At 47.3% G+C, this 14,643-nt stretch overlaps 1 protein-coding gene and 1 pseudogene across 2 annotated transcripts in view; one reads left to right on the forward strand and one right to left on the reverse strand.

Annotated features, from left to right (window-relative positions):
• LOC311170576 (RNA polymerase I-specific transcription initiation factor RRN3-like) overlaps nt 1-10,628 on the reverse strand; it is a 42,539-nt pseudogene extending 31,911 nt beyond the window's left edge. Inside the window, exons 1-2 of the transcript in view lie at nt 10,495-10,628; nt 10,144-10,305 (exon numbers count right to left, since the gene is read on the reverse strand). The product of the transcript in view is annotated as an RNA polymerase I-specific transcription initiation factor RRN3-like (transcript). The remainder of the gene's footprint in view (nt 1-10,143; nt 10,306-10,494) is intronic.
• A 435-nt stretch (nt 10,629-11,063) lies between these two features.
• Nucleotides 11,064-13,746, forward strand: SOWAHB (sosondowah ankyrin repeat domain family member B; the record flags this gene model as incomplete). The annotated part of the gene is made up of 1 exon (XM_084234123.1): nt 11,064-13,746. The coding sequence occupies one exon, from the start codon at nt 11,064-11,066 to the stop codon at nt 13,434-13,436; it is 2,373 nt and encodes a 790-aa protein (XP_084090249.1). The 3' UTR covers nt 13,437-13,746.
• Nucleotides 13,747-14,643: the final 897 nt, after the last annotated feature.

Raw genomic sequence — 14,643 nt, forward strand, 5'->3', positions numbered from 1 at the left:
ATTTCCAGTGTCTAGTCTCCAGAACTGAGAGAGTAAGTTTCTGATTTCTGTTATTTGAAACCCATCCTGTTTATGAAAATGCATTGTAGCAAGCCCAGGAAACTAATATGCCTTGTTTTCCTGAGTCCTCCCCATAACTAACATTTCATTAGTGGTGACGAGGATGCTGTACTGGCCCTGCTGGAGCCTGTGTTCTGGTTGTGGGGGACACACACATAAAAGAGTTATTTTTAATAATTTATTATTAGAGGCTGTGAAAGTTAAGCTTCAGCATTATATATCCCATTGTCCACTTGCCATCTCTACTTAAATACCTGATAGGCATCTCATACTTAACTTGTCCCAAATAGAAGTGCTTGGAGGTAGCTGGAGGTGAGAAGTTGATTTATCCAAGATGGTCAGGAGATGACATATCAGGAATGATGAGGATGAGCGAAGGCAGAGATAAAGGAGTTCAAAGCAAGGTGCTTTTTTTTTTAATTTTTTAAAAAGATTTATTTGTTTATTTATTTATGCAAGCACTGGGTACAGTCAGAAGCATGGGAGAGAATTCACCAGAGCCAGAGCGGGGAGCAGAGCAGGCAGAAGAACTGAAGTACACTGCTGAGGGGAGCAGCGGGCGGCAGGAGAGGTCTACGCGCCATGCGGGACCCTCCTCCAGTGGCCGGGGAGCAGCCGGGGATCGAACCAGCACTGCAGAGGCTGCGGGCAGCTTCACTACCCAGCGCTCAACCGCTGCGCCTCCGGGGAGGCCCTTTTTTTTTGTTTTGTTTTCATTATGTGTTTTTTTTTTTTTTAAAGATTTATTTATTTATACAAGCACTGGGTACAGTCAGAAGCGTGGGAGGGTGAGAGAATTCACCAGAGCCAGAGCGGGGAGCAGAGCAGGCCGACTGATTAAGTACACTGCTGAGGGGAGCAGCGGGTGGCAGGAGAGGTCTGCGCGCCATGTGGGACCCTCATCCAGGGGCCAGGATCGAACCGGTGCTGAGGGCAGCTTTGCCACCCAGCGCTCAACCGCTGTGCCACTGGGGAGGCCCTCATTACGTTTGGTTTTAGGAAAGAAAATAGCCACAGGAATGAAGAGAGGAAAAAGATAAAGGATAAAGATATAAGGAAAAGGGGTAACAGAAGAGTTAAGGCACAGAGGTAGAAGAACTGAAAAGGGGATAAGGTTTGAAAGCAGAACAGACAAGGAAGGTATTTGAAGTACAGGGCAGGGATTAAAGATGCTGACTCCAGTCTAAAACTGTCTGGGTTCGAGTCCTAGCTCTGCCACTTACTGGTTGTAAAATAATAGGAAATTACATTACTAGATCTTGATTTTCTTAACTATAAGATACAGATAATAACTCCTACCTCATGGGAATTTGTTAGGGGAATTAAAATAAATTACTTGGCTCAGTGTCTGGCACATAGTGTGCAATAATGTCATTATTGTTAATAAATTGATTGTTAGAAGTAGGATAAAGTTTAAAATCAGGATGTTAACTGGAAGGGACATCAGAATCATGTAGTCTAATTCCTTCATTGTACAAATGAAGGGCCAGAGAGTTTGTAAATTGGCCAAATTTATGGAGATGGTGGCAGAGTGTACACTAGACTAATTGCTTGAAAGTCTGCTTTTACGAGGTGGATTGCACATGTAGAGTTGGGAGTCAAGAATACAAGTGGGGCCTCCCCGGTGGCACAGAGGGTTGAGCACAGCGCTGTGGGCTGTCCGCAGCCTTTGCAGCACCAGTTGAGTCCCGGTAGGCCAGGGAGATATCCACATGGCACGACAGACCTGTCTTGCCCACTGCTCCCCTCAGCAGTGCTTTCAGTTTGTCCGCCTGTTCTGCTCCCCACTCTGTCTCTGGTGAATCCTCTCACCCTCCTGCACCTCTGCCCTGTACCCCCAGCTCTTGTATAAATAAAAATAAAATCTTTGGGAAAAAAAAGAATACAAGTGGTAATTGAATCTAGGAAAATTAAGTTGTTCAGGCAGAACCCAGAAAATGAGTAGAGAATGTGGAAAAAAAGAAATAGAAAGAAGAGCTAGAAAGGGAGACTTGAAGAAGAACCAGAGAAGAGTAATGATTGTAGAAGCCAAGAGAGAAATTTCAAACAGAGAAAGGGTCACCTCGGTGAAATACTCCAAAGAGGTGAGGAAAAGCTAAGACTGGCACAAAATGCTATGTATGAGGTCAAATTGATTCAAGCATAAGTTCTACAAGAAACTATACTCTGAAACTTGGTTTTCCCAGCTGTAAACTCCTGGATATACATGGTAAATCTGCTGACTGCTTTAACAGATGTAACCCCAGGGCTTCTTGAAGTTGATGATGGAGGGAGACTTTCCACTTAAGGTGGAGTAGTTGGACATTAACCCTGAAATTAACATTATTCTCGAGCTGTCTCTCATACTAATTGCTGTGGCTATATCCAGATACTGGCCTTTGGGAGGCAAAATATGGATTTTGTAGTTCCCCTCACTGCCATGGAATGGCTGAGACAGGTTATAAAATTTAAGCAAAATGCTACCTATGGTTGGACCAATTGGTCATGGAATCCTTTTCTTCTTCTTTTTTTAAAGATTTATTAATTTATGCATACAAGAACGGGGATACAGGCCAGAGGTGCAGGCAGTGAGAGGATCCACCAGAGACAGAGTGGGGAACAGAACAGGCAGGTTGACTGAAATATACTGCTGAGGGAAGCAGTGGGCAAGTCAGGAGAGGTCTGCTATGCCATGTGGGTTGCTCCCTGGATGGCTGGGGATCGAACTCATGCTATGGTGACTGTGGTTAGCTTCATAGGTTGCGTCTTAACCCCTTGCACCACTAGGGAGGCCCCTCTTTTCTTCTTTTTTGAGATTCCTTTCATAGATGAACTCATCTAATACCATAGCTTTAAAATAACATCTTAATGCCCAAGACTCTCAAATTTTTATCTCCAGTTCTGTGCTCCAGACTGGTATCTCCAATCGCTTCCTCTAGATCAGTACATGGATATCTGATGATCATCTCTGAGCTCTAGACTGGTATCTCCAATCACTTCCTCTAGATCAGTACGTGGATATCTGATGATCATCTCAAACTTCACCTCTCCAAAAGGGAGTGCTATATTTCCCATTTACATACCAGGTCTTACGGTAATTTTCTCAATGACAAATTTATATCCAGTCCACCAGCAACTCTCTAGGCTCTGGCTCCAGAATGCTTCCCAAATCTCAATCCTTCTCTACATCTAATCGCTTGCCATTCCAAGTGACCACCATCTCTTGCCTGGCCCTCTACAGTAATCTCCCAATTGGATATTCTGCTTCTCTGTCAGCATCCTTTATAATTTATTCTTTTTTTTTTAATTTTTTTTTTTATAGAGGCATGCTTTATTTGTTTGCTGGTTTGTTTGTTTTGTTTTTTTGTTTATACATGCACTGGGTACAGTCAGAAGCACGGGAGGGTGAGAGAATTCACCAGAGCCAGAGCGGGGAGCAGAGCAGACAGAAGGACCGAAGGACACTGCTGAGGGGAGCAGCGGGCGGCAGGAGAGGTCTGCGCGCCATGTGGGACCCTCCTCCAGTGGCCTGGGAGCAGCCGGGGATCGAACCGGCGCCGCAGAGGCCGCGGGCAGCTTCGCAACCCAGCGCTCAACCGCTGCGCCACCGGGGAGGCCCCTTTATAATTTATTCTTTACACAGCAGCCGTTTAATGCATAAATCACATGCTACTCTGTTGAGTATAGCCCTCCAATGGCTTCTCATCAATTTGGCTAAAATCCAGTCCCATTAAACCTTAAAAATTTAGCTCCTGTTCACTGTTTGATGTCCTCTCACTACACATTTCCACCTCTTACTATACTCCAGCTTAGCCCTTGATATTCTTTCTGTTCCTCAGACATACCAAACCCAGGTAATATGAGCTAGTCACTCTCTCTGGAATGCTTTTCCCATCCTGCTTCCCTCTCTTCCATTTTCCGCAAGGCTGGCTCCTCCTTATCCCTGAGATTTCTGCTTCCTACGGTCTTCTGGGGGGGGGCCTTCTCTGTCCATTCTTGCTGAGCAGCTCTCTAGTCAGTCTCTATCATAATGGTCTGCTTTTGCTTTTGATCACTTATCACCAGTGATACCTCCTTGTTTATTTTCACGTTTACTGTCTGTCTCTTCCCCATTGGAATGTAAGTTTTTTGAAAGCAAAGATTTTGTCTGTTTCATTTATCAGCATCCAGATGGTAGGCCCTCAATAAATACTGACAAATAAATAAAAGAACAAGGCTCAGGACAGGAGGAGGGAAATGAAAACAGAGAGCCCTCTATCATTAGATTATATGACTTGTAAACTAGAGCCCTCAAGGTCAGCTTGCAGTCCAGCATGAAAACACCTCCCTGCTAAGATGCCAGAGTGCCCTGGGCAGTACCCAGACTTTTGAAAATCCAAACATGAAGGGATGTGGGGGATTATGGGGGGGTGGGCAAGTTCCCTGTTTTCTCACCTGCCTTTCTTAGCATCTTAGCAGTGGTTTCACTTGAGAATCCATCTACCTACCTAGATGATTGACATTGAGCAGTTCCACTTTCTTGGCTAGAGATGCCAATCTATATGCACAGAAATCTGCACCAGGGGCAAGGAAAAAGCACATCAGGATATATCCTATAGGAAATACACACGTGTTAATAGCAAAGAGAGCTATTTTCTACAAGGTAATCATCCCTGTTCTACACACTTCCCACATTTGTCCTGAAGATCAGATAAAGGAGAGTGGTCTGAAATGTGACACCCATGTGTAAGTCACTCTATTACAATGTTTGCTGGGTGTATCTGTTGACAAGGGACAAAGCAAATACTTCTGGCAAAATACCACCTGTGTTATTCATGTTATAATGCTCAGGACTTCTGTAGATGACTCTTGGTATCTTCTCCATCCTAAATGACTTCAGTATCCTGTGTAAGACTCTTTCAACATCCCTTCTCACAGCTCCATGTCATCACCCCCAAACATCTCACTTCTACTAGATTTCATGCACATAGTCATTCACACTCTATAAATCTTGTCATGCCCTCCAAACTAATTTACTTTGAAATCCTTAAGCTCCAGATTTAAGAATATTTGTTGTTTTGCTCACAACATCCTAATCTAGCACTCAAATTCATTTATTTCAATTACACCTGCTTTTCAATCCCACCAAGATTTCCTCAAATATTTTTCTCTCAATTTCTTGAATCTTCTAGTTAATGCAATCACCAGAAAAGTTCTACTCTGTCCTGTCCCAGGGAATCTCTCCGCCTGAACTCTGGACTCTAGCTCCACCCCCAAGTCCTGTTTCATCAATTATTTACTCTCTCCTCTAAGTCTTCAGCTTATTCTTTCCTGACTTCTTTCCCTTAGTGATAGACATGACTTTATCTCTTCTCACAACTACCCCCTCAATATCTTTAGGTTACATGATCCGATCTTCTCTTTACCTAGAGTTCTCTTGTCTCCTTTTCATAGCCAAAGTTTTTCTCACTCCCTCTAAACCAACTCACCCCTCTGTAATCTGACTTCTGTCCTCACCATTCTTCTGAAACTGCTCCAGACCAGGCCCCAGTGACCTAACAGGCTATGGTTATATTTCACTTCTTATCTAACTTGGCATTCCCTCTAGAAAGCTGTTCTTCTGCTTTGATGCTACCATACTGACAGTGTGGGATTCCTCTTCCCCCACTCCTGTACCCCTCCCCCAATCTACCTGGTGTTTCTGACTCCCAAACCAGTTTTTTTCCTCTTTCTCGTTGATAGACGTGCATTCACCCTCCATTTTCCTTTCCACTGTCTCTATCTCTATCTAAGCAATTTTATCTTTACCTGTGGTTTCAATAAACATTTATATATGCTAATGCCATACATTCTTGGAGTCTCAAACCTATATTGCAAACTGCCTTTGAGATAGCCCTGTTTTTATGAGATATAGGCACCTCAAACTTAATATGCCCCAGACTGAATTTATCATCTTTCCCTTTTCCAAAACTGACTTTTTCTTCTATATTTTCTATCCATGTAGATGGTAACACCATCCACCCAGGAACTCACTCTACACATGTGAATAAGCCAAGATTGTTTGTCATCCCCTAGATTCCTCTGGCTTAAAATCCTGTTGAAATTGCTCACATACATCTCTTCAATCCATCTGTTCATCTCTGTAGGGTAAAGAAAATATCAGGCTTTTCTGCCCTTCCGCCATCAGGATAGATGATGGATCCTTGTCCTGAATGCATGCCTGAAGGCGGGCACCTGGAATAGGGTGTGGGCATAGGTAGATGGGATTCAGCTGAGCTAAGACTGTGCTTTTAAGGGCGGCGTCACGGGGACGCCAGCAGCAGCACCAGTAGCAGCAGTAGAAGCCGAAGCAGAGGCCGAAAGAGAGGCCGAGAAGCAGCAGAACGAACGCTAGAGAGCCCAGATAGAGTGAAGACTTGCTGGGGGCTGGGAGGCCTGCCAGCCTCCCAGCACCCCAGCCAGCACCCCTGCCTGCCATATGCCTGGTGAACCCCAAATAAAAAACCTGCAAAAACTACTGAGGACTCTGACTCCTCCTTTACCCGGTCTGCATGGGATCAGAAAACCTGCACTGTGTCCAGGTCCGGCCCCTACAATCTCTTTTTCTGTGATACTGCTGAACTCAAATCTTTTGTGTCCCTTTTCTGCATCATCTCGATAACTCCTGGACTGTTCTCCCTGCTGGCATTTTCACTTCCAATTCCAGCCTCAAATTTGGTATTTTTTTCCTTTGCCATTGTTAGTTATTCATGCTTTCCCCCTTTAGTATCTTTTTCAAACTAAAATGTAGTAAATCCTCTTTAAAAATAGCCAAATAATTTATAATGCTTGTAGGGTAAATAAAAGGTATCAGGCTTTTCTGCCCTCCTGCATTAGGATTGATGATTGATCCCTGCGGTCCTGAATGCATGCCTGATGGCAGGCACCTGGAGTAGGGAGTGGGCATGTGTAGGTGGGTACACCTGGGCTGAGACTGAGCTTATAAGGGCAGCGTCACGGGGATGCCAGCAGAGAAGCAGAACAAAGTAGAGTGAAAAGAAGGGAACAGTAGAAAGGAGCCGAGAAGCAGATGCCACGGGAGAGCACAGGGAGGCTTCCCAGCCTCCCGCCCCCCCCCCACCCCGCACCCCTGCCTGCCGTGTACCTGGTAAATCCCAATAAAAGCTTGAAAAGCCACTGAGGGCTCCAGGACTCTCCTTACCCTGTCTGCTCGGATCATACAGAACCTGTCCAGTGGCCTTCCTGCCACTACAATGCTATAAAGAAAAATTTAAAGTCACTCTGACTTTAAATCTTACTCTGAACTACAAACTCACCTTTTTTTCCCCTGAAAACAGGACCTTATTAAACATACTGTATTTCTTTTTCTTTAACAAGTACTCCCCCCCCCAACACACACACATTTTAACATCTCTGAAACCAACTGTATCATACAATCAATGATGTGTTAGATTTGGTTAAATACACTCTTGTTCTGAAATGTGTGATTTTTACTCATTAATATGGTTCATACTTCCAAACCAGCACTTAACTCCAGGATAATCTTTCTAAAGACCAACCTGGTCAGATCACTACCCTCACAAAATTCTTCAAAGGATCCTCTCCCTGTTTCCTCCTCCAGGTACTTCATCTTCTGACCTCCTCTGACTCTCACAGTCTCATTTCTGGCACATCCATACATATCTTTACACATACTCTTCCTTAAAGCCAAGTAGATTTTTACAGTCAGTTCCCCAAATGCACTACTCTGAGCCAGATATTTGTGCTTTTGCACCAATGTCTCTGCTACCTTAAAGGTTCTTCCTTACCTCTTCTATTCAAAATTGCCTTTTATTGGAAAATTGCCCTGACCCCCCAATCTAAACCTGGGTTCTTCTTTTTTCAGTCTTCAGCTTTTCCAGCAGCTGGTACAAGTCCTTGTCAAATCTCTTCACACACAAGTTCCTACAATTTCTCTTGTTTGTTCTTCCCCATAAATTCTTGAGCCTGTTTTTTCTTTACTCCCATTTAAGGTAGTGCAAAGTTGCATAGGTACTCCATAAACGTGCTTTGGAAATACTCATCTGTTCATTCGCAAGACATAAAAATGCTCCCTGAGAGGGGGAGGAGCAGGAAGGGGTGAGCACAATGGATTATGGTGGAGACTATGGGTGCTTTGGAGGTGGGAGAGCTACGCCTGAGGGGAGAAATCGTATACCGTCAAAATATTAACAGAGACGTAAGACAATGGTACTTCATTTAAAAAAAAAAGTAAGTATTTTTTAAAATGCTCTCTGAGATAAGATGAGGAACATTCTAACTAACCATCCCCTTAACCTGAGACAAGAGAGACAAAAAGGAGACAATCTAGAAGCTCAACTACCTGGGTCCCCCAAAATCAAAAGGATTTGGATTTTTCTTTTCATGCCTGGCTTTCTACTCTTCAGACCTACTGATTGCACCTTCACCTAGAGATAATCTGATTTCAACAGCGTGCCCTAGAGAACACTTCCTTTCAGCCTTGTCCTTTTAGTACATGAAGTTCAAATCTCTATCTATATGGTCACCCTGCTTGACACTGCCCTCTATTTTATGCCAGAAAATTTGAAAAGTACCATGAAGTGTTCCACCTCCCCCCTTGCCACTCTAAAATGCCCACCTGTGTTTTCCATTTGGGCTCCCACCTTTCCCAGGTATGGACACTCTTCTAAGTTCCACCAATATGTAACACTAGGAAAAAACCTAAAAATAAGCCGAAGTGTAACACAAAACCTTTATTTTAATAACTATCCTAAAGTTTGGAGTTAATGCTTCACCTTAGTGAAAAACCATTATTTCCCCTCCCCCATAACCTACTACAGGTTTGGATTTTATAAATGCCCAAAATGGACAGAAGTGTTTCCAGTTCTTTCTGACCTAGATAATAAAGCCAAGGTGTCCAGTTCACTCCTGGAAAAGTACCCGGGAGCTATCAGGGGACTCAAAGCTCAGCTAGTGTGGCCAATGTGGCAGGCCCTGTGATTGGTTCAGGCTAAAACACGTTGTCAATTGTGGGGGCAACATACTTTTAATGCCTGGCCTTGGCAAAAAGGTCAGGGACTCATGAAACCATCAAAAGTAGTAGAGCAAAAGAAGAAAATATGGAAAGATGAGGAGAGTTTAGGGAAAAAGAGTGTCAAATGACAAAGTAGGAGAAAAATGGAGACTTGGTAATAGAAACAGAAGACAGAGGATTCCCTATTTGCTATCACAATTGGGGCTGAAGGTAAACAAGGACGTCATAACTGAAAGAAATGGGAAGACAAAGCAAAGGAAAAGAATGGGTTGGGTATTGAGTCTGATAAGTAAATAGATAAAACAATGACGTGATCTTAAGCATGTAAACTGGACCCATAAAGAAACAGGATGTCATGCTGTTATATGTCAAGTGTATTTATTTTAAAAAAGATATTGTGGGAAAACTTTTAAAGTAGAAGACTTGCTTATGTGAGTATTTTACAAAAATTATTAAGACAGTGACTAGAAGAGTTAAATTTTTATTTTGTTACTATTTCATTATGGTCATACTGATGTAAAAAAGCATGACGTGTATTTTTTTTTTTTACAAAGAAATACTCTTTACAAAGAAAAAAGAGAAATGGAATCTCAAACACAGGGATTATTATAATAAGGCAGTGTCAACATGTAGACAGATAAAATGAGACGGAAAGCAGCTGTTTGGAAAAGTGCTGTAATTCCATGTCTTGAAGAGACCAATGAAAAAGGCAGTTCAGGTCTACAAAGGGACCGGGAATTAGAAGTTCGTTCCCTCAAGGGAGATATAGAGTCGCGGGGCCACCCCAGTGTTAGGAGCAGTGGCATCAAACCAGGTGAGCCTGTAATAAGCTTAACGCTTTGAAGGTGTTGAGGAAATTTCATATTCGGAGAAAAAAGACGATTTCACCTCGGACGCCAACACACACACACACACCCCAGAACTGTACAAATCTGCTCACAAATTTTAGATTAAATTACGTCAAAGCAACACTAGGCATCAAATGGCAGGACATAATTCTTATTCATTTGAGCCGCTGAGGCAATCAATGATCAAACAGTGATTTCCCCTGCATCTTAACATGAGCCAGTTATGAAGGAAAAAGAACTAACCTGTAGCCATCGGGATGATTTCGCTTTTCAGCACAGACGTAGGTGTATTTGGACCCTTCGCCCAGGGGCCCCGAGGAGCTGCAGCACAGCATCTCCAGATCAGGCGAAGCTTGTTTTGGATGGAAAGTGAGTTTCCCGGTCCCCGATACTGCCTCCGGGAATCTGAAATTATTACCCCACAGCGGCAATAAAGGCACCTTTGGAGAGACCGCAGAGTGCCGGTTAATTTGCACCTTCTTCCCCACCCATTGATTTTAGTCATAAGTTCGGCAGCGCAAGGAGAGGGCAGGAACAGACCCACTACTTTCGTTTCCCGTGTGGCGGAGCCCCAAAGCAGCAGCCCGCGCCTACCTGCCTGCTTTTCCCGGGCCGGAGCGGCCGTGCGTCCTGCAGGGCGGCTCGCCGCGGGCTCCGCCTGCTCCCGGCGGCGGCCAGCTTCCGACCTCACCTAGGGCCGCTCTCTGGCTGGGGCCAGCCTGACTCATCTGGGATGGGTGGCAGGGGTGGGGGAAGCCATCAGAGGGCGGAGGGACAGGAGAAGGCGGGTCGGGCCCTTCCCCCCGAGCCGGGGAGGAGGCGTCGCCAGGGCGCAGGTGAAACCGACTCCGACCTATCCCGGGAACTTTCGCCGCCAGGACTCGCAGCGAGAGGCTAGCGTCGCACAGGGGCGGCCCGGGAGCCGCCCTCTCCCACCCAAGCTGCGCGCGGGGGGTTTTCCCGGGGACCTTCACCCCGGGGACCCGCGGCCCTCTTGGCGCGCTGGGAGGCGCCGAGGAGCTCCGGCCTCCGCGGCTGATGGAGGCGAGTGACACCGCCCCGGGCGCAGGTGCCACTGGCCGGGCCAGGGTTTCTGCTGGCGGCGGACAGGGTCGGGAGGACGAAGCGCAAACCCCAGCGAGCCAGGAGACGACGAGGCAGCGATGGCCCGGGAGTTGAGCCAGGAGGCACTGCTGGACTTTCTGTGCCAGGCCGGGGGCCGAGTGGCCAACGCCGCCTTGCTGAGCCACTTCAAGAGCTTTCTCCGAGACCCCAACACGTCCCCCGGCGAGCACCAGCGCCGCCGCGAGCTTTTCAAGGGCTTCGTCAACTCAGTCGCCGCAGTGCGCCAGGACCCCGACGGCACCAGGTACGTGGTGCTGAAGAGAAGGTTCAGGGACCTTTTGGGGGAGGAGGGGCTGCAACGACCCCGCGACCCGCCCGCGGCCGCCGCCCCTGCAGGGGGAGCTGCGCCGGGTTCCCCGCGAGGCGCGCGCAGTGGGGAGCGGCCGCCGCAGCACCGGCGGCGGCGACGCGAAAAGGAGCCAGAGGAGGAGCCAGCAGGTGCCGCAGCTGCAGTCGCCGGCGCAGGTTGCAATGGACTCCCGGCCGGCGGCGCCCGGGAGGCGGCCCGGAGAGGCGGCGAGCGCCGGGGCAGCGCTGGCTACAGGGCGCCGGAGCCCGCGGCTGCGCGAGCGGTTGCCCAGACCGGAGCGAGGTGCGCGGCGGAGGAGACGCAGGGCCGCCCCTGCTGGGAATGCCTCCAGAACGGCCAGGGGGCACCTCCGGGCGCGCCGCTGCTCCGCGCAGTCCCTGACCCCGCCACTGCCGGGAAGAAGCGAGCGCGGGGTCCGCCCGCCCAGGAGAAACGAGGGACCCCCAGGCAGCAGCGGGAACAGGCACCCGCTGAGCCCGCGCGGGTGCCCTCGGAGTCCCGCTCGCCCCCTACAACGGTCGAAGCTGCTGGGAGTCGAGCTTCCCCTCCTGCTCTCGCGTCCTGCCCCGCTTCCCCAGGAGAACTGTTGGAAATGCTGACTCCGGGCTCTCAACCTTACTCGACCCTGCAGCAGCAGCAGCAGCGCACACGAGAATGGGTGGCCAGACACCCCCAGATATCCGAAGCCCGAGAACGGGCTCCCAGCCGAGTATGGTCAGTGCTGCCAAATGACTTTCCCCGGCTGCCCTCTGAGTTGGGCTTTTGCATCTCCGAACCGAACCCAGCGCTGCAGGACTCCACGCTTCCTTCGCACTCCCTCTTTCCCCTTACTCCTGACTCCTTGCCCGGGAACTCTTCAGTGACAGTCTTTCGTAGCATTCGCTCTCAGCTGGACCTCCAAAATTTGGATGACTTTGTGGACCAGGAGAGCCACAGCAGCGAGGAGAGCAGCAGTGGGCCTGACGAGTCCCCGGGGGCTTCTGAAGAAGGGCTGCAGGTTGCCCTGGGAACCCCAGATTGGAGAAAGCTGAGGAATCCAGATGGGGGCCTTGCTCCAAAGGAGGGCAGTTCCTGCAAGAGCCCACAGCAGAACGTCAGCAACAGACGTGAAGGCCACACCTCTCAGCAGGTCCTAACAGGAGGTAATGGCCTTGCAGACCATCCCCAGGAGCCTCTGCCCTCGCCAGGCCCCAAGTTAAGGAGATCTCTCAGGAGGAGCTTTCAGGCAGGGAGAGCCAAATTGTCCTCCTCTGATGAGGAGCACCTTGAGGAGGACTTGAAAAGGAGTCGGCGCCCACTACGGTTCAGGAAGCTCTCCAAGGCAGCAGCAGTGTCCAGTCCTAGGGTGGATGCTCCTTTGACACCGAAAACTTCGGACATGAAGTCTGCTGTTGCTGGTGGGGGTCACCCACACAACTCATGGCCTCGGGTTGGGGAGGAATCGTCAGCCTTGGTCCCCCACAGGGTTTCTGAGCACAAGTCATCCCTGGTCCCCTTAGATGCCAGGGAGCATGAGTGGATTGTGAAGCTTGCCAGTGGCTCTTGGATTCAGGCCTTGTCTTTGTTCTGGCAGGACCCTCAGCTGGCTTTGCACAAAGACTTCTTGACTGGGTTTACTGCTTTGCACTGGATAGCCAAACATGGTGACCTCAAGGCCCTTCAGAAATTTGTCTCAGGGGCACAGAAAGCAGGGATTGCTCTTGATGTAAATGTGAAGTCCAGTTGTGGATATACCCCTCTGCATCTTGCAGCCATTCACGGCCACCAGGGGGTCATGAAATTGCTAGTACAAAGGTTGGCTTCTCGGGTGAATGTCCGGGACCACAGTGGGAAGAAGCCATGGCAGTACCTGACCAGTAAAACCTCTGGGGAAATATGGCAGCTACTGGGAGCCCCTCTGGGTAAGCCCATTTTCCCGGTTTATCCCTTAGTCCAAAGTTCTTCCCCCACCAGGAAGGCAAAGAGCCGGGATATACCTAGAAATGTGACTCGAAAGACTTCTTTGGCTGCGCTCCTCAAAAATCAGCAGAACAAATGGAAATTGGCCAACCAGTATGACAAATACCCCATTCCACGGGAAAGAGAAGAGTATAGTGACTGAGTTGGGTTTCTCTGTCCAACATGCAGCCACCACTGTATCTTTGAACTCTTTGGTGAGGGAATTCATGGGGAACAGAAAAATCGTCAAGCAGTTGTTAAAGCTCAAGTGAGATGGTCTACTGGGTATTTACCTCCCTGGATTTTATATCAGTGCATCCTGGACCTCCGGAGTCATCTAAGCTTGCTGATGGCTCAAGACAAGGGTAAAATTGGGTGCTTAAAACCCAGGAGGTGTTCTTCCTTTTTCCTTGCCACCATGGGTCTGGGCACAGTAAACCACATTGTTTCTTGAAGCAGTCTTGGCTAGAAGAGGGAACAGATGTCTAATAAAAAGAGAGGCAATTCTAGGAATTGATGAAGCTCAGACAAAATCCTTGCTGGCTGGTAGCTCTTTGGCTTCTATTCATTTGGAGAGTAAATCTTGGCTAAGAGTGGAAAGCACCAGGTTTAAAGTCAGATGGCTGCTGTTCTTTCTTTTTTTTTTCCCCCCTTTGGCATTCAAATCAGTGAAATCAGATTATAACTGGAGAGTAGAATTTGATTTAAGAGATTCCCCAGCCCTGTCCTCAGGGCTTCTTTGAATGCAAACCAATGGTGGCTAATTCGTAAAATGATCAGTACCCTATTTTAGTCCCTTCTACTCTCAGAAAAACAGTTGGGTACGATGACTAAAATTCAGGTCCTGCTTATTTTTTAAGTCAACCTAAGGGGAATCTTCCAAATGTAAAAACTGTGTGGCTCATTTGTGCGATGTCTGAGCCCATCTTTCATGGAAACACCCTGCGTATTAAACAGCAGTTTTCAATAAGTGTATGACCAAGATTCATACTCTTAAAAATAGAGAAGTGATTTGACTCTGGGGAAGTAATAAGGGTTAAGAGGTCAATGCCTCCCCACCAGGAATTTTCTAAGCTGCTAAATATAATTTTATTTGCACTAAACTTGTTGCCAATTAAGATTAAATATTAGTCTTGAAGTGCTGTTTATCTACAGGAAGTGTTCCTTATAATTGCTTGTGGTGGGACTAATCTTTGTGGGTCCATGGAAAAAAAAGAATGGCTAGTCTATAAATATCTATAGAACATCAAGATTTCAGAATATAAATTGAAAGTAGCCTAAAAGATTCAATGTCCATGTGAAGATTTGTTCATTTTTCTATGGAAATGTTTCCATGTGCTGTGGCAATGATGTTGTATTTTAAAAGTATT

This window comes from Talpa europaea (assembly GCF_964194135.1).
Source record: "Talpa europaea genome assembly, chromosome: 5".
NCBI classification, from domain to species: domain Eukaryota; kingdom Metazoa; phylum Chordata; class Mammalia; order Eulipotyphla; family Talpidae; genus Talpa; species Talpa europaea.